This window comes from Pocillopora damicornis, chromosome 4 (assembly GCF_964200805.1).
Source record: "Pocillopora damicornis chromosome 4, jaPocDami1.2, whole genome shotgun sequence".
In the NCBI taxonomy this organism is placed as follows: Eukaryota; Metazoa; Cnidaria; class Anthozoa; order Scleractinia; family Pocilloporidae; genus Pocillopora; species Pocillopora damicornis.
Window position 1 is genome coordinate 14078731 of NC_142673.1, and position 20318 is coordinate 14099048.

The 20318-nt window shown below is 38.4% G+C and overlaps 1 protein-coding gene and 1 pseudogene across 2 annotated transcripts in view; both read right to left on the reverse strand.

Moving 5' to 3' along the window:
* Window positions 1-1526: 1526 nt before the first annotated feature.
* Window positions 1527-20318, reverse strand: part of LOC113679811 (uncharacterized) — a 38808-nt gene continuing 20016 nt past the window's right edge. Inside the window, exons 16-21 of the mRNA XM_089204317.1 lie at window positions 6245-6429; window positions 5251-5913; window positions 4584-4795; window positions 3814-3854; window positions 3070-3166; window positions 1527-2414 (exon numbers count right to left, since the gene is read on the reverse strand). Coding sequence (XP_089060443.1) covers window positions 2231-2414; window positions 3070-3166; window positions 3814-3854; window positions 4584-4795; window positions 5251-5913; window positions 6245-6429 — 1382 coding nt within the window. The 3' untranslated portion in view covers window positions 1527-2230. The remainder of the gene's footprint in view (window positions 2415-3069; window positions 3167-3813; window positions 3855-4583; window positions 4796-5250; window positions 5914-6244; window positions 6430-20318) is intronic.
* On the reverse strand, window positions 9185-19932 carry LOC149046911 (uncharacterized; annotated as a pseudogene). The gene is made up of 13 exons (XR_016185937.1): window positions 19803-19932; window positions 19542-19578; window positions 18923-19242; window positions 18292-18427; window positions 17363-17679; window positions 14926-15073; window positions 13979-14230; window positions 13618-13806; window positions 12637-12843; window positions 12148-12354; window positions 11418-11722; window positions 10851-11001; window positions 9185-10208 (listed from the first exon to the last, which is right to left on the reverse strand). The product of XR_016185937.1 is annotated as an uncharacterized LOC149046911 (transcript).

Here is a 20318-nt window from a genome sequence, read left to right on the forward strand (position 1 = left end):
TGACGGCTCGAGCGTTAGCCCTTCGCAATCGCTCGGCAGATTTCTAATATCGAAGCAATGTCTGATACTTCAGACTGATTTTTGGAGAACTTCCCGCCACCCTTGAAGAAGAGGAAAACGTAGTCCATTTTGGATACCTTATTGACGACAATTGAAAGTATCTGGATTTGTAGCACATATCGAAACATGCTTCTTTAGACAGCTATTTAAATAGTGTTTGTGCAATCATTAAAATGTACCTGTGGTGTATTTAGTACTATAGCAACAAGTACTTGCATCAACATAAGTGATATAGTGTATGACTACTGAATGATGTAAAGATTCTGTAATTAAGTAAGATGATTGTACTAAGTTATTTGGTAGATGATCGTTTAATAAAGACCGGATGAAGAAAGCGATGGAAAAGCGAGTGTCTCCGAACTGGCCACTAAATAATATACAGTACCTTTCCTGTTCGAAACTTCTTCCAATGAGATAAGGTATGCAGTCGACGTGAAATTATGCCTTAATGAAGGAGAGGGAGAGTTTTACGTGTCTGGTGTAATGTGTCTGGAGTTTCTTGTGAGCTTATGTTATTTTAAGATTGCGTACACGAGATGTTGGAAGTAGAGTGTACTAGAATATGTTTTACAGCTCTTTTGTTAAACACGGTTTAAATTTGTTTTCTTTGTGGGAGCTGCTTAAACCGATATTGGACGGCTTCAAATTTAGCACATTAAAAATACAAGTTACTGACCACTTGAATCCTATAAAAAATTCACTTTTTCCGTTCTCTATTTCTGATCTTCATTCAGCTAAACTTAGCTTAACTTTGCTGGTGTCATCATATCGAGATAATACACTCAGCCGGTAAGTTTCTCCTAACTTACGTTTGTATTCCCATATAACCTGAAATAGTGACAAGAAGTTGCGTGACTACTAATAGGAATAGAATGGTCTCAAGGCCTTCAGTTATTATAGACAAAGCATTTTTTATTAACGATCGAAAAATTCAGATTACTGCACTTGTCATCTTGAGCAGGCTATTACTACCAGCCGCTGCTTGAGAATTGAGCCCGCGCTCCACCTTCGATTAGACGTCGCTTTCTCGTGAGCATCGAAGACTGTGCGAGAGGAAAAAGGCAAAATCGAACTTGAATACTTTTCTTTTAATTCGCCTCATAGACCACTAGCCAAAGGTCACATGGAGAGTGTAATTAAATCACGAATGAGGAGATTATCTCATTTTTTTCCACGTGCATACGAAATCGGAAAGAGCAATGTCTCGGGGAACAAATTGGAACCATCACAAAAAAAAACACATAGGATTTAGATATTTAACTTTAGGCAATTACAAAACATAACTCAGGGATGGTTAGCGAGTGACTCATAGAGACAAAGACAGAGTACACAGGAGGGAGGGAGGGGGGGTACGCCATGTTACACTTAGACAACTTTTTCTCCAAACGGGGGGTAAACGGGGAGGGGGGGGTGTTTTGTACAATACTCAAACACTGCAAACCATTTGTGCCACAGCCTTCAAGTCCTGGAAATAAAGTATATTCCTAATATTACAACTGTTATGTAAGATACGAAATTATGTTAGGTACGAAACGAGATTACAATCTCTTGGTAGGAAATCATTCTGCAAAAGCTTAAGTTGTTTTAAAGCTGCCTTTCGGGACTTCATCATTTATTAACAACTTTTCTTCCTTGCTTATCAATGATATAATTTTTAAGAACATTTTATATTACTATTAATTATTTTTATTGCTGTTACTATAGATTCCTTAAAATTCTGTTGTAATTAACAAATTATGTTCATACCGTATCCAAAGAGTATTTCAGAACTATTGACGTTTCAAGCCAGTAACTCTTCAAAGTTGGTATTTATATATAGACCACTATACACTGAACTCAAATGTGTCTCATCCTCTGGTTAAATAAACTGTTTACTCTTTTTGGTAAGCAAGTCTCTGAGGCCACTAATGATGTTAATTGTCATTATTTGTTTTGTTTTGTTTTTTTGTTTAATTACCGGGAAATTTCTATAAAACACCTTAATTTTGACAAAAGCTGTCCTGCATTTTACAAAAGTAGACACGAAGAGCCTTTCTTTGATAGTTCTCCCCGTTTTTTCATCTATGACTGGCAAGTTTCCATGTCAACGAATTTACAAATTATCAAATATTTTTCTTGAATCAACATCATTCTCAACTTTTAGCTGAAAAGTTGTCCATCTAAACACTAATCACGCATGTGGTTGGTCAGTTTCGGGTGTCGTCTCAGTGTTAGAGGCAACGCTTTCATGGTCTTCATTCAGATCAAAGTAAGGAGTGTCCCTCGTCATCATTTCTTCTATTCTTGTTATCAGCTGTTCAAATGATGGTCTCTCCTCTGGGTCTACCCTCCAACAGTCTAACATCAACTCGTATCTGATAAGATATAAAGTATTCTGGTGTCAATGAGGACATTGGCGCTATGTGGAAGTTATCGTCTTATTTACTGTTTGTCCAGACACTGACGACTAAAGCACAGCAAGGAGAATGGAGACATGATAAAGTCCACCTCAGGCCTTAAAACAAAGTACAATGTAAAGGCGTCTTTACCAAATACGCTCAATAATTCTTTTGAAAACCATATCTTGTTGAATATTTTGGCCATCTTGATGTTACAACGGCAGAATTTTCTTGAAAAAAGACTTGGCACTTATTATTTTCTTTTATGGTTAGCTTGATAGGTATACAATGTGATTCATTGAAATAACTATCCCTGAAATCAATGTTTTCGTGAGGCCCTTGTTTCCATGTAGAGTTTCTCGTAATGGTACACTATCTTTTCTAACATTGATCTCAATTCCTCCGTCACAATTGTCAGCGTTTTTTTTAAATTATTCAACTTAATGGAATTATCTAGATTACTATCATCATTGATGTTAAACTGCATATCTCAACGAGACCTTACATATAACTTCAAAAGAGATTTGCTCAGTCAGATAGACAAGAAGAAAAACTTCAGTCGAAAAGATTTAGTTGGTGTTGAATTAACGTTAATTGCATGGAACAATTGAAGATTATTTGTTAAACTTACAGCTCATCAGAGCAAATGGCTGGTTTTTCCATTCGATATCCTGACTTAAGAAGTCTTAACAACTCTCTGTTGCTTATTCCAGGGTAGGGAATGCCACCTTGGATGCAGGTTAAATTAGAAGAAGGAAAAAAAGTTATTAGAAAAATTGTTTTTATAACAACTTCGATAAGTCTTAGACCCCTCGTGAATAAAAGGTTTGAGAAAATACAGATGTCAAATACCACTTGACATATTTCTCAGCGGCCAGGTCGCTTCTAGCCCTTTTTTTTTTCCCAAAGGCGGGTCCATTTCTCTTTGATTCAAATTCATAATCCAACGCCTCTCGAGTTCGGAGGTTGTTGATCGAATAATTGATTTTGCCCTCCCTCTCCTCTCTCCCACATTTATTTGTAACACAGTCCAGCATACATAAAAAAATTCAGTTTAGCAGCTGAAACGAACCTATAACTGAAAAACAAGCGTTATAAGTAAGGGTTTGTCTCGGGGTCTGGGGACACTCCCAGAATTCTCTGTTAATGATCTGGTTAAGAAATATCCTGTGAGATGTAAATTGAGGGTAATTTTACTTTTGTTTTGGGTTTAACTTTACCTGCGCTTATCGTGCTATTTGAATCAATCAAGATCGGAGAAACTCGAACTAAACCAAATTGAGGCGTGTTAAATTTTAGCGATGAATGCTGGCTATTGATGGTGGTAAAAGTGGTTGGATAGTTTTGCTGTGACACATCAGGTGTTGTTACTCACCCATTGTGCACAATTCCCAAAGAAGTACACCAAAAGACCAACTATCGAAAAAAGGGACGAAAATAATTAGTTCATGTTACTTTGTAAGCCTGATGACAGATACTGTCATACTAAACCAGGTGGACAATCAGACAGTTTGATGCTACTCTGGTTTACAGATTTAATGAATGTAACCGAAGAATTTGGGTCTATGAATTGTAACTTCTTCGGTTACATTCATTAAATCTGTAAACCAGAGTAGCATCAAACTTTGTCAGACACCGTCAAGTTAATAAAGGGGGTAAATTTCTAAAAAACTGTGGTGCTGCATCAGTCGGAGAGTAGAAAGAGTGAATTGATTATTATCTACTGAGTTGATAACGTAAATTGACCATCGTTAAGATTTTAAAAGCTGACGTTGCGAGCGTTCGCCCTACCGCAGAAGGACAGTCGAACGACCAACTCTCCAAACGCCAGCTTCTAAACTCTTTACGAAGGTCAATTCACGTTATCAACTCAGTTGAAAATGCTGAGTATACCGTCAATTAATATTCTAGTTGTAGGGTGCTTGTACAGAATATGCAGACGATCATGATCCTGAACTGGACTCCTTTGAGGTTGATAATTCCAATGGGAAAGATGTTCTGGTAAGGAACATGCATTTACATGTGAGAGCTAATTACTACTTACATCGACAAACATTGAAGTTAAAATAAAAAAGAAAGATGAACGTCAAGAGATTGCCCCCCCCCCCTCCCACCACAAGAGCCCTATAAACTTAAAATACTCACACATCACTTTTAGCAGTGTATACCCCACTGTCTAGTGACTCAGGCGCCATCCATTTGATTGGAAGTTTCCTCGTGTTCTTTACTTCATAAATATCTCCATACGTGTGACGTAACAGGCCAAAGTCAGCAATCTTTACGGCTCTGTCTTCACCAATAAGGATGTTACGTGCGGCCAGGTCGCGGTGAACAAATCCCTTACTAGCCAAGTACTCCTATTCAAAAAAGAAACCGAAAACATAAAGTATTTACAAACCACGTGCCGTCTATCCTTTCTTTTCTTTTATGGTTTCCCATTGCGGAAAAGGAGAACATCAGTAAACTTATGGTAGCTCAGTTCTTGCTGTCTGAATCAAACCAGTTGTATCAGGTTAAAATTGCTGAACAAAGTAAATAGATTGCTACGACGGCATGGTTAATTAATTATATGATGTTTTTGCGATAAGAGAGTTGCCGGTTTTTAACGGAACTTCCAATGTTTAGAATAGAACTGTCTGTGTATCAAGAATCAAACGTTTATCTAAATGTCTTATCCTATTTTATTGATTTTGCTCCAGTTTAAAGCAAATAATTTTTTCTCGAGGGTCGGGTAATAAAGAAGCACGATTATTCCAACACTCCTTAAAAGTATCTGATCGTAACATTTATTTCATTAAGTTCAATCACCTACCATTCCTCCTGCTATCTGCCACGCAAAACAAAGTACGTCTTGAACAGTGAAGTTAACTGCCTTCTCACCAGCTTCACTTGTTTCTAGTTGTCGCTCCATGTTCTCCTGGGGCTGCGGCAAGCAACGGGCACTTTCAAACGAAATGCCGATAGTTCCCTCTTCATCAATCGATGATTTCACTCCCTCTCTCCCTATATCTTCATTTCTGTTTTCATTCTCTGCCCTCTTAGTGTTCAAATCGTCTCCACTTCCACTACTGGGCCGAAAATCAGCGTTAAAATCTTCCAAACCGGTGCTTGCACTTACAAAGGGCAATGCAGTGTTTGCTCTTACAGTGGGCAAAGTGACATCCATGTGACTCAGTTCATTGGATTGTTGGCTCTGTGAGTTTTTTTCTCCTTCGAGGCCAGATAGAAAATCAGTTTGGGAAATTCTTATTCCAAGTTCTTCAGTTTCATTCCTTTTCCCGTCTGTAAATGGCTGTTCTACCAGATTAATTAAAATGTCCGACGTGACGCTGAAGTCTTGTTTCTCTCTACTATCGTGAAAGCCTTCGTCCTCTGACTTACCAGTTGAGGCAGCTGCATTTGAACTCGCACTACCGTCTGATAAATCATCCACAGATTCAAAAACAACACCATCAATGCTGTTTTTACATTTTACCTGAAATCAATGAAAGATGACGTTGGAACAATTCCACTTATCGAGAACAAAACAGTTGACAAAATATGTCAAACAATTTTGAATTGTTAGACCATCTAAATTCAGAGATAGCGAATTGTAACAGCAATTTGGAAACTCTGTTGACGGAAAAAAACAGTTAGATGTATTATCAGCATCCGCTCACAACCCAGGTGGTATTTGTACTTGGTGCCACAAGTAGACTTGCGAATTAGATCACCTTTCCGACTTTTTTCGGACGGTATTTGTGTTTAGCGATGGATCAGTGGTCTCTCCAGTGTATCCTGGTTTTAAAGGTACAAAATATTTTTACCTGTTGCCTTTTTTTCCTCAGCCACTGCAGAAGATCTCCATGTGGAACATATTCCAGGATTAGCATGATTGGCTCTGATCTGTCCCAGTAACCAACCATGCTTAGCACATTTCTGTGAGTACCAACTCGCTGCATAAACGAAATTTCTCTGACAAACTGCTCTTGCCCTTCCTCACCGGCTCTTTCTGAAAGCGGAATATGATAAAAAACAGCAAATTTTAATCCTCAATTTAAATATAAATAAAGTTTATATTCGCTGAATGACGATGGGGTGATGCAGTTTCAAAAATATTTCACTAGGTTGATCAGTAAATTATTTCATAATAACTGGCGACTCATACGCTCGACTCAATTTTCGTAGAACCTCCTACAACGATTTTGGCAAGACACATCCTTTTCGAATGACCGGTTGGGAAGTAGAATTTAAGTCACTGACGGACGGATCCTTCTGTGTAATTTGGTCTGAACGGTCACGACAATCACAAAAGTCGAAAGCCTCTGAAGAAAACACGTTACCAAATTATGGATTGTTTAAACACGGAAGATCCACGAGGATAAAACCCAGCAGGTGTAGAGAAAAATCTGTCATACTTTTAGAGACTGGTTTCTCGTGATTAGCCATGTGGAAGTGTATTTCATCTGTGATTACGGTCGGCACTCGACGTGTTTGACAGAATAACGTTCGGTAATTTTATCTTCTTTAAGTTTTCTTGTCTCAAGTAAAGGACTGAATAAAAATAGATCCTATGACTATGAATTTCTGAGTCACTAACCTTTTCATCGTGATTTATTCAAAAGGCTCGCATAACCGAAAAAGCGAATATATCATGCAGTGATTCCTTACCATGTAAGAGTTTTACGGCGACAACTCTTCCTTCTTTAATATGATCCTCTCTTTCTTCTTTGGGCTTGAAAAACACTTCAACCTTCGGCATTTCTTTTAAGATTCCTTTGTGTACTTTACCAAAGGCGCCTCGACCCAGCTCTTCCATAATGGTCACACGTTCCGGAGGAATCTCTTTTAACAGCAAGGGAACAATGTCTGACATCGATCTAATAAAGCATTGAAGAGTTTTTTCTCTTTTAATTGTTCATCAAGATTTCACACATACTCGTATACGAAGCATTAAGGGATAGATAGTTTGTTAGAGGGCGGGCTCTATGATCAAATGCATGTTAATTAACATATGTAAAGATGATACGCGAGAAACAGATTCACTCACGGAAGCAGAAGTTCTCTGGAATATAATAATTAACAACATTTTACGGTTTGGGATTGGGTTAGCTAACACATTTCTAGAATAAAACGTTTTCCAACCTTCTTGTTTTGTGGCCTCGAATTTTCCTCTTTTTTCTCCTTTGTCTGATCATGAAGCAAAGGATTCCAACAGTTAAGAGAATAAGTAGCCCACATCCTACAAATACAGCAATGCTAAGGGTTCGTCCGCGAGAAATGTCAGTGATCTGAGCAGTTTTTATATGCCATTCTTTTGAGGTGTTACTTTCTCCCAGTTCATTCCAAGCAGTCACTTTAAAAGTGTACTCAGAGTTACACTTGAGCGACGTGAGACTCGTTGAAGTAGAGTCCATGGTAACATTGATGTGATGCCAGTACTCATCTTCACCCAAAGATTGCACCTCTCTGTAATATACTGTATACATGGTCAGCGGACAGCCGTTGTCTTGTGTAGAACCCCACTTGAGATTCACATCACATCCAGACATCTGAACTTCTTTGCTTTTAATAATAGGAGGAGACGGTTTATCTGAAGCAATAACGATAAATAAAGCCTTTGCTACGGAGCATTCATAAAACGCAATGTGCATCCGCACCTGACCCCTACGCTGACTTTCATTTGCCGAAAGCGAGGGATTCTTGTAAGTTGGCGTAAGTGTGCCAAAATTCCTTGACCTTGAATTAAATCATTGCTGTTGGAACTTTATCTCTTCCGCGTCAAATTAACAGTGTGGAATCAGTTGCTACATAATATATAGGAATCAAGAAAACATCATTGTCACACGTGCATGAAATTTTCAGTAACAGAAAATAATCCCACGATCTACAACAAAACACGTCGGTGGTTAGTTCTCGTTTAACCAAAGCCGGAATCTCAGAGGGTTTTGTGCACCTGAGCCACTTGTCACAAAATAGAATATTTCGTGACTGACTATCTTAGAGAGGAGCATAAGCACGTCAGTAATAGTAATGGTAAACATAAGTTAGCATGTGAACTTTGTCTTTTTGTGACTATTGCTAAAATGATAAGTTTTCCAGGAGGCTACGGCGAATTCGACGCTTTGGGGTTTGAAGTTCGAACAGCAAATGATTGAAATCATGGTCAAAACATTTTAGATTAACAAAACGTACTCAAAAGAAACATGTATGAACTGAATAGCAGTCACAAGTCGGCCTCCAGCCATGCGGATGATCGTTGCGTTCAAACTAAAAGATAAGTTCTCTATTGTTTAGGGAAACCGCCGAAACGTTTTCTTGCGGTCTCGAATTTAACAAGTTTGCTTCGCCAAACCACGTACAACGTTGTAAGAAGCAAAACTATCTACTCTGGTTGTGTACTGTTAACAACTAAATAACGTGTATCCCATTACATGCAGCCTTCGAAGACAAAGCTAGGAAATCAAACGAAGCCAATAAACTGTTAAAATACTGGTTGATATGATATTTTATTGACAAACTTTTCTTTTTTGCGAAATTTTTTTACTGAAAATTACTCAGTGTTCTCACCTCCAAACGTTCTCACTCTCCAAAGTCGGCCGTGCTTTAATATTGATGTAAGTGGAGTCTCTCCTGAAGAGTTCCAAGCTGTTACAGCTATTTCATGCTCCTTTTGGCATCCAAGATGGAGACCATAACTTGTTTCATGCCTCGACACGTTTACTTCTTTCCAATGACTTTTGCCCTCTGAAAGCATTTCTCTGTGATATATAGTGAAAAAAGAAGCAGTACACGGCTTCCAACGGACAACCACAACACTTCCATTCACTTGGTTAGTTCTGTTGACAATGGCTGGGTACCCTTAGGAAAAAACAAAATTGAAATGAATATAGAAAAAAACCAAACAAACAAACAAACAAACAAAAATTAACCCAGTAAACAAAGGGAGTAAGTAAATCTCGAGTGTGAGTTACAAGGGATGGCTCAGGAAACGTAAGGATGATCATGAGAAAGAATCTTAAGGAAGAGAATAAATCGGCACAACACAGAGTTCTCCATACCATTCTCTTTTGTATTGAGGCTCGTGGAATCTGATAACCAGCAGTGGAGTTATAGTTTAGCTGACAATCGACTCCTGTAAAGTTTTTCACAATCACTCGTGCTTTCCACTTGTGCGAGGCCATGCTTGTGTAATTGTTTTCTCTTTTGTTCTTCTTTGTTTTTTAATTTATACAATGCAATAAGTGTCAAATAATGTTAGAAAAAACTTGGTTGGTATGACGCGGCGTTTCTTCTCGGCCAAGAGACTCGTCAAATACTTTTCGTAAATTTCACGCGAACTCGTCGAGCTTCGCGCTCAAAGTCTCGACCACGAAGTCAAGATGTTAGCAGTCTGGCCCTCTATCACAGAAGGATTCCCAATTTTGCCAACAATTTCTACATGGTTTTAGGAAAAATATAGATAGAGAAATACTACTGCTATACCTGTGATGGATTTCACTTGCCAGGACTCTGAGAGGTTACTTTCTCTCACGTCATTCCATGCAGACACTTTGAATTCATAATCTGTGCCACATTCAAGTGGGAGACTACTGCAGCTCAGCTCATTTGCATCCGACGATGTATTGATATGATGTCAAGCGCTTTCTTTATTTCGTGATTTGATAGCTTTGTAGTACACTGAGAACATACTCACTGGGCAGCCATTGGCATCGGGAGAATTCCACTTTATGGAAGAGTTGCGAAATATTTCCTTCTCTTTGTTTTTAATGACGGGGTGAACAGGAGAAGCTGTGAAGAACACGACCAGTCTCAAGACTTTTTAATCACGCTTTTTGTATTTTATACTTTTAACCTGATGATTTTCTCAAGTTTTCGAGCTTAATTGTATCATTTGTGGCTATAGTGAGATACTGAATTGGAGCTTTATCAATTGACTTATCAAAAAGTTGCTCGTGGAGTATAAATTATGAATTGTCCAATCAGCAGCTAAGTTACTGGGCTGGCTGACGCAAGGTTTGAACAATGGAATAGTGCAAAGTACTTTTCTCCCGCCTTGCCCCAGAACCCTGTCGTCCACCTTACCTTATCGTGTACACGTTCAAAGGAGTAACACTTACATTCCATAAGGAAAAATCCCTATCTACATGTTCACATAATGAAATATGAGGTGATTTTACCCAAGCAGCATGGCACAATCTCATAAGGAGTAATTCATTTTTTTATGGAAAAAGGTCACCATTTTATGGAGTTAAGGTAGCGCATTTGTTCTACTTCTTGCCTTCTTTAAAATATATTTTTTAGACTCTTCACACTTTAATTCCTTTTTAAAGGAAATTTGTCATACTCTGATTCTTAGATATCAATAAATGTAAATCTGAATAGTTAATGTTGTAAAACGTTTGATAGGTCTGGTCCTTTACACTGACGCACCTGCAGGTGTTTTTGTTCCATACACTTCCACTCTGAGAACTTTGTGAATATAATAGTCAACTGGCTGGAACCGAATGATCCGCGCCCTTGTCACTTCTACCAGAAATTGCTTCACTATTTCATTCTGGCTGCCCCTACCGCCGCTGAAAATCTATAGAAAAATTTTATTAGAAATTAACTGAAACTCAGTTTTCCTTCTCGAACTTGGATCAAAGATTCATGGACTAATATCAAAACTTAGCTCTCTCTCTCTCTCTCTCTCTCTCTCTCTCTCTCTCTCTCTCTCTCTCTCTCTCTCTCTCTCTCTCCATAACCTACTGCAAATCTAATTTGATTCTTGTTCGTTGGGAGTAAGACACCTTACAAACTTGATCCAATTGAAAGTGAGCTGATGTCACCTTTGGGTCTCTTGTAAAAACAGTTTTTCAAATAAAAAAATGTAACCGCACACTAGTTGATACATCGAAAGAAATAATTTTCGTTATTACCCCTCCACTGGGACACTTGAGGCTATCTTACTCAGGCAACTATAGAATATTTCTATAACGAGTTTACTATTTTTCAAACCTTTTCCGAGTTGTTCTCTTTATAGGTGATCCAATTCCTTAGGAACAAATGCAGCTTATAACTTTTGGTCCACTGCTCTCGAAGTGGATGTCCTTGAGTAGCTACAGCGCAAATAAAGAACACATCTCCCAGCTCAACTTCTAGGTAATCGTTAGTATTGTTGTTACTGTTAGGTAACCAGGCTCCTAAGGTATTCCTGAGGCGTGCTTTATACGGTTCATTGTTCGCCAGAAACGATGAGGCTGTAAAACGTTTGTCCGAGTGTATGTTGGAGTTGGCCAAATTAATTGCCTGTGTCTGACATGCTTCAAAAGAAAAAGAAAACAGATAAGGGGAAACATAATAAATTGGAATCCTTATCAACGGCCGTATCCCCACTAAGAACAGCCACCTTTCTTCTCTTATCTCGCTCTCGAGTTTTGCTGTTGGGAAAAGGCTCCACTGTATAAAGAAGGGATGAGATAAGAGTCAAAAGGATGTTTTTCGCCGTGTTGTAAAATGCTTCGCTTTCCCAAAAAGAACTTACGACTTAAATTTGTACCAAACCCTTCCCTATTTTCTCGAACCAGCTTGAAACAGCTGGAATGAAGATCAATGCAATGTGGAGAAATCAGAGTTTTGCTGCGTCTCAGGCTTGTGTCAAGACGATTAACATCTTTCTCCATATAGAACGAAATAACTCTTATCAGTGAAAGTGCAAATTAGACAAGTAGTCACGACAGCTGCTTACCATTGCTTGTCCCTCTCTCGGAATAAACCTGCACCTCGCATAAGGACAGTGTTCTGTTAGCGCCTGAATCTTCAATAAAAACAAATTTTCCGACAAGTCTGGGTAGACAATATATGGTAAGTCGTTGAGAAATGTTTAGAAATGTTTTGGAAAGGGGTTTTCTTCCACAAAGCAAGTTTGAACTTCTTCTGTTGTCACTGTCATAACCTGTTGGACATGAACACAGAACACGTTGTTATTTGAAATGCAATCCACTTGGCATTGCCTTTTTCTAAAATTTTTCCTCCCCAAGTACCAAGTTCAAATTTCACTTCTCCTTTAAAAAGACATACAGTAACCGTCAGCAAAACACACATTCTCGAGGCTCCCATTTTAATGTTACTTCTTCCCTGTTTTACAGCTACATCTATGGAGGGCTTCTATAGAGCGCGTTCTCATGACAATAACTCTATGATTACTTAATTTTCTTTCACGATTCCCTGAACCCACCAATCCAGACTTGAAGTCCTTCCATTTGATTTTTGTATGTAACGATGACCTTAGCCACAACCCGCGATGCTCCTAAGTCCACTCTCCACCAGGGGTCCTGCTGGGACTGAGTTGTAGCACAGGAGTGAATATCTCCATCCACGGCTTTGTTAGCGGTATAATTTGACCTTGTAGAAGACTGAGAAGCAGACTGATACAAGACAAGATCTAGCCAAAAGAACGAAAACTCACTTTAAGCTTACAGATGTCCTTATTACTTGCTATCAAAGAGTTTATAGTTTGATATTCCAATAAAATGACTTATGTATTCTGTGGCGCTGCTTTTAACGGATCAAGGTTAGGAATCTCACAAATAAATCATGGCGCTACACTCAGAGTCTCGAATTGTTTTACATTGTGAAATATCAGAGTCATGCTTGATATTCTGTACTTCCACCCGGTACCATATTTATTTCTATACGAGGAAAGGTGATGTCAACGGTCACATTGCTGAACATCATCGACTTACGAGCCACACTATTGACTAGGACTTCGTGCAATGTCTAACCTACAGCTCTGACTACTTTTAACGACTGACTTTGGAAAGCTGGTTAACTAACTTGAAATAGACTCAACTACTAACGGCACCATGCAAACGACTTATTCACGACATTAACATTACAAACGAACCGAGTAGAAAGACCTAACTTTACCAACGGATCGAAACCGACCAATCACGACCGTCTTACGCCATTCGAGTCTTACTGCCAATTACATCACGAAAAAACTGACCAATCAGTTTATAAGACCCGGAGTTGATCATCCGATAATGGAAAAGCATTCTTTAAAGTTTAATTTCTGTCTTATTCCGAAGATGCTCACAATTGGGTATTCAACTGTGACTGCCTTCCTACAAAATTCGATTAAATGATCAGGAGTTTTATGACATAGGAATGAGAGATATGATTCATATTCTGCAGCGTGAAATGTAAACTTCCTTACTTGATCTAACTGTGGAGAAAACTTCAACTTCACATAAGACCAACGCTTTCGACAATCCAGGTACCCTGATCCATAAATATCTGCCGTACAGCGTCATATTGCATCGAAAAAACTTTCCCTTTCCTTGAGGGACTCGTAGATCAATGGCGCAAAGACTGTAGGTTAATCCTTTATCTCTAGTTTCATTTCCTTCAAGTAATAGTACAAGGTAATACGAAAATCAACTTTTTTAAAAAGTCATTCTTCAGTAAGAGCACATAGACGGACACATAGACTGTATACCTTTCGCCGACCGAAGTAGAGGTCTGCGCGCTAATCTGTAATCGGTGGGACGTGGGCTATCCCTAATTTGAGTACTTACCTACCATTATCTCGGCACTGTTTAAACGTTCGCCACAACAGTCTCCACTGTTAAGAATGAAAACCTCTGAAACAGGCAGTACTTGTTCAAAGTCGACGCCCCAAAACGGAACAGGATCCATTCCTCCTGTGTTTGCACAATAGTTTCTGTTTGTATTCTTTACTCCGTCCACTGCTCTTCTTGCATAATTAACATCCATAGCAATCAAAAAAATACTTGACTGAAAGGCTGGCTTTTCCAAGGCAAGATTATCTGAAAATACAAGCAGCTTTATCATTTATTTTGTCTGAGTATCGAAAGATGCGTAAAATTGAAAGATGCTAAAATGAGGATATGCTTTTTCTCCTAGATGTCCAGGAAGAGCGTGGCATTAGCGTCACATTTAAATTATTTAATTTTTGTGTAAAGAGTGGCTGTTGTCAAGCTGTCACGTAATGTCACTGAATTATGTGAAAAAAACAAAAGATTTTACAATATTATTTGCTATTGGACTTTTGAAGTAGTTGGATTTGCAGTTTTTGCCAACTTTTCGTTCCCCTTCATTGTAACGTACTATTAAAAAAAAAAAAAAAAAAACGAGGACTTGGGAGTTTCTCACCGGCAAAGTCTTGCTCGAGCGAGTTCGGGCTGGTATTATTGTAAGGTTTTGTGGACATTTTCAAACAATATAACTTGTATTAGTAAACTCAATAATTATGGGTGAAGTCTGTCCAAATGGTTTTTCAATGCCTGTACTATTAAACATGAATGGTTAAACTACCTCCTTAGTCAAAAGAACGAGGTTACCGATCTTTAAATTCTAAGCTAACCAGTGATCTTGTATTATTATTTCTGATTTTTTTAAAAAAGTGCCAGAACCGGTCTTTTGTATTTACTAGTACGGTTTTTACTCAAGGCGCTGTCGTAAGGAAGCTCTTTCATCGTTATAAACGTATGTTGCTTTTTACCTGCTGCCAGTGGTATTCCATATATTTCAACCCTCATACAACAGTTTCCGTAGTGTTCTTGAGGAATGAAACGTAAACGCTTAGCAACAAACTCATTGCATAAAATTTGTTTTACTGTTTCCTTTCGGTTGAAATTTCCTGAGAATACCTGTAGATGCAAGAACATCAAATATCAAACGCTATTTGCGCATTGTAAGCAGACCGCTAAAGGGAAATAAAGAAATTGACTTTATACCTTTACCTAACTCCTGCAAAGTTTCCCTCACCCAAACGAAGGTTACCATCTTTCTTATTCCATTTACAAAGTATTACGCTATCGAAATTGCTGATCTTAGCAGAATGCAGGACGCGTGTCCTTTGTAATAGGCCTTGCTCACCATAGAGTCTCTTTAGCTCGGGGGTTAGAGCATCGGAGCGCGGAATCCGAAGGGCTGAGGTTCGATTCCTATTGGTGACTCAGAATGTTTTTTTGTCCCACACTCGTGACAAGACAAAATAACAACTTTCTCTTTTCTATTTAGGAAAGGTACGTTTTTTCTTGGGGGGACTGGGGAATTTTGGTATTTTTTCCGAAAAAAGTGTTGGCCTTGCCTTACATTTTAATAGAAAAAACTCCTGACCCCCACCTTTAGCTAGGTGACTCAAAAAAGTGCGACCCTCCCGTTACTACTACATGGTATGTTTCACACAGTAGACACCTAAGAAAATTTAGCTTGTGAACGCAAAATGTTTGAAAATAAACATATCTCGATATTGAATGTGTGCGAGTTGAAACAAGAAATTGCGAACAATCCGCAGTGTGGGATATTTACGTTTTATTGCTGAATTTCGAATATGGAAGTCTAAACTTTAAAAATTTGTAAGTCCTGCTCCAGCTACACCAACTCCAAAACCCTATCCCGATTACATTAAACTTCCCGACATTCACTACATACCAAATACGAAAACACCTACGAGTGGCTGCAAACCTGATGATTATCAGCCTCGAGCTCAAATAAAAAAGATATTTCAAGAGGGTAAGCTAAAAGCAGGGGATAAAAAGGCAATCAAAGAGTTTTCTGAAAAATACATTGTTTCAGAAACGCTTGTTGCACAGATTATATTGAGCATCTAACTAACACTGAAATGAGAAAAGATAGGCAGCCAACAGATAATGACAGGAAGCGCGCAGAAAGAAAGCAACAGGAATACAATGACATTGACTGGGAAGATCTCTATCACTGAAACCAGTTGTCACCCCTAAGTGTAGGTGAACTTGAACTTTATTACTGTATTAATCACCACAATATTGCATTTAAAGGAAAGAAATTTTAGAAAGTAAGGGTGGTGAAGGCACATACTGGCAGTAAGATTTTGACTTCTACTGTGCAGGACAGTCAGAACAACATTCAGCCAGCCTCTGACTCAAATTCAGAGTCTGACAGTGACAGTGACAGGGTAGAGTGCATGGATGGATCTAATAGTAACTCTTCAGAACTAAATGACTCAGGAGATCAAGCAGCGGATAGTCAACATGGGCAAGTAGCTGAAGAAACGGTGCCTGAGTTTAGTACGTTTCGATACGTACAGCAAAGGACACGAATCCTGCCAGAAAAATATGTGCCACGGCATAACATACCTTTAGAAATGTGACCTAGAACCTGTAATAAAACACCAGACTAAATCAAAGTAAGGGAAAAGAAAATCTTAATCTGTAAGAAAAATGGAAAGCAGCATCACAAAAATTCTCTTTAAAAAATTATGGAAAAGATGTGGGACTCTCCCCTTGAATAGCTTACAAAGAGGTATCACACTCCCCTTTTGGTGCTCACTTTCACTAATGATCCTCCTGTCTGAGGCCCCAGCCCTCCCCACCCCATGAAAAAACGTACGTTCCATTACAAAACATGTCGCTACAGACATTGCTGATCCTAGCAGTACGTAGGACGCGTGTCATATATTAACTCGATTGTTTTCTTTGTCTCACGCTCGTGACAAGACGAAAAAACATATTTTTCTACCAAGTTAGAGTTTGTTAATGTTTTTTTTCATAACACAAAGCGTGAGGCCATATTTCAGTTTCATTCTCAGTTAAAAAGATGCAATGCATCTAAGAACTAAAGCTAGCTTTCGATGTCAGTCAAATGGGGCAATGAGATCCTTTTTATTAACAGAATCGCTGTTAAGGTCGTTTTTCCTTACCTCAGATGCAGATCTCTCATCACAAATACGTACTAAAGTTTCTCGTCTTTACTTTTGCTCAAGTCTATATAGAATAGCTTGGTTTAACTTGTTTGTGTTTTTTCCTTTGACTCCCATTATGTTTAACCATGTTATTCAAGCACTTATATCGTGCGCTTGGATAACTTGAACAACCTCTCTATCGTAATGATGACAGTAAATTTTTTGACCAGGAATTACACTCTTTTATTATTTATTATTATTTAAGGTGACAAACCTTCAATATTCCCGCCTCTTGATAGTCTGTCCAATTTGTTCCATCCCTAGATGATTGAAGTGTGTACTTCCTTACCCACTCGTCCCCTTGGGAGTTCCCCTGAGTTGACACAGCACAGATGATATAAAGCTTTTCAAAGTCAACCTGTAGATATGGCTGACTATCATTTGTTGCGGCACACCATGATGATCCTTTATTGTAGTTCAATCGACCATTCTTAGCAGGTGTGTTTGTGTTTAGTACAGAGGACGAACTGAAATCTCTATCTAGGGTGTATCCATTGCCTAGTCCTACGTCGATGTACTGACATCCTGGAACTGCGGATAAAGAAGCATTATTCAACCTTTATCTAAACCCTGATACAGTCAAACCCCTTTGCCTATTAAGCTGACTAATGAAATTTACTTAACAGATGAATTGATTAATAACAAAAGAGGATGAGGCATCTTTTTTTTGTCAAGAGCAATACGGATATACGGATAACTTTGTTCAAAACTTATTCTATCATATTGCTTTGATCAGTTACAAGACTAACGTTTTGACTATTTCTACAGAGCCCTTTGCAGTGGGCCAGTCGCCTTTAATCAGCTTTTCTGTTAAATGACGATCGATATAAATCTTTAGGAGCTTAAAATGAGAAGTTCATGTAAATATGCCAAACGAAAGTCGATTTGGAGAGCACGAAAGATGCGCAAGGGTTTCTGGAGGCGCAGCCAGGAGCAACTCTAGCTTCTTGAAACTCGTTCTTCATATTCCGACATCCCTCGTACCTTATACATCGATGAACGCACGTTGACGCATGAATTAGTTGTTAATTTGAGAATGTACTACACTGAATGTTTAATGATTATCCCGGCCACACCCAGGAACCTGTTTCCTGGTACGAGAAAAGTAATCATCTTTTAATTACTATTGCATTATTAACTCACATTTTTCTTTGAAAATCTCAACCCTAAGGCAGTTTCCATGACGCTGGATTGGATAAAATCGAAAGTATCTTGCATACACTGGTAGTGGTAACTTGTGCTGGTCGATTGCAAAATCGTAACCAAAACTCTGAAATTCCTTTGAAACAAGAATGTGATAAATGGAACATTATTTTTTGAAAGGAAAAACGTGTTCAAAAAATACTCCTTTCCAAATGCGAAAGAAAGGAAAAAAAATATAATGTCAATAGTGCTTTTTTTTTTGACGAAGTACAAAGTTTCGTAATTAATACTAATCGCTGTTTGGTGGCCATTTCCTGATTGTTTAAATAATATGTCCCAAGCTATGTAAGTTTAACTCATTGATATTGCTATTTGTGTTTTGTTTTGCGTGGGTGTGTGTTTGTGTATGAGCCTGTATAAATGAATTAAATTTTGTAATATTGTAACCCCCCTTGATAAGCCTAGGTGCCTTTGAGGAAAGCAATGACAAACATGTTTAAACAATAACAACAAAAAAAACAAAAACAAAACAAGATAAACAAGGTGGAAATAATATGTATTTTTCAAAATTTTACCCACCACCAAACTGAAATAAAAAACTTCTTTTCATGCATTACAATGGAATTCTTACCATTTCTTCACCACTTTCATCCCGGTAGGTTTCCCAGATTGATTCATCTAAGGAATAAGACAGTGTGAAAGCTTTAACCCTTTGGTGACGTGTTCTTTTTCCTTGGATAGCCACCCCGCATGCTTGAATTATTTCTCCGATGTCAACTTGAAGCCATTCACTGTCACTGTCAGTCTTACGCGAACACCAAGCACCGCCTCTGTGACTGTAGAGACGACCATGGGCCGCCTGGTACAGACCGTGGTGACTGGAAGATGATGTTATCCGATTATCAGGGATTATTCTGGGATTAGCAACACCAACAGGATTCATAAAGCAACCTGTAAAAACGGGTTTGTTGTGATGATTGAATTCACATTCAACCAGAAAACAAGAGAATATTGAATGCTCTCATTTTTACATAGCAATTGTAAGGTAAAATAATGATTTTTAGCGGTCATGAAGAATTAACTACGGTAGAAAGTCATTCTTCCATTTACCGTTGGTCTTTGCCCGTAGTGTCAGAGAAATAGTTTGTGAAAATTAATTGCTAAAAGCAACTTTCTCGGTTAAACAGTTGAACAGTGCTTGTCTTTGCTTTACTTTTGTTTAAAGTACACTACCACATGTTTTTACATACCTAGCGACGCGCATGAAACGTGAGGATATTTAGTACTCTGCGAGAAAAATGATCAAACATTAGCAGACGTGAATTGACAGTATCAAAATGCGAAGACCCTCAAGCTAGAAGTCTTTCAAGAAAGATCAAACGTTTTTCTCAAGAAACAGAACTGGCTTCTAATGAGGGTTTTTTTAAAACCTGATTACCTGTACTTACACATTATATTCCGTATTTTGAATTAGTTATTGTAATATAGGTAGAATTAATAGGAATACTCACTAAGAACACCAGGAGCATTAACTGATGAAGAAATAAGGCCATGATCTCTCAAACTTGGAAAACCTGATCAGAACAAATGTAAAAACTAGTGTCAGTACCTAAAAGGGAAAAAAAAACAACAGGAACTTTGAAGATAGTTGAAAGGAAGTAGCAGTGATTTAAATACGATTACGTGCTTGGCTTGGAGTAAGTTGATGATCCGATATTTCAAACTGCTCTGAAGCCTCTTCAAAGTACTTGACTGCTGAGAGCAATTATTTCAGGATAGTTCGTAAAAGGAGTGATTGCGACTTATAAAACATCGTGACGTTTTAAGACATTGATTCACAACAATATTCTACGAAAATGCTGTGTTGTCAAGCGCAGTAACTCTAGGCTAGAATTCCATTGCTCCCTCGAGTCCGGTATTTGCCCTTCACGAGAAGAGGGGCTCATTTTTCGAACAGCGGCTAGTTATTGAGACCACGCAACTCTTGATAATAACAAGCAACACAGTAGCCTACACAGGTGCTAACT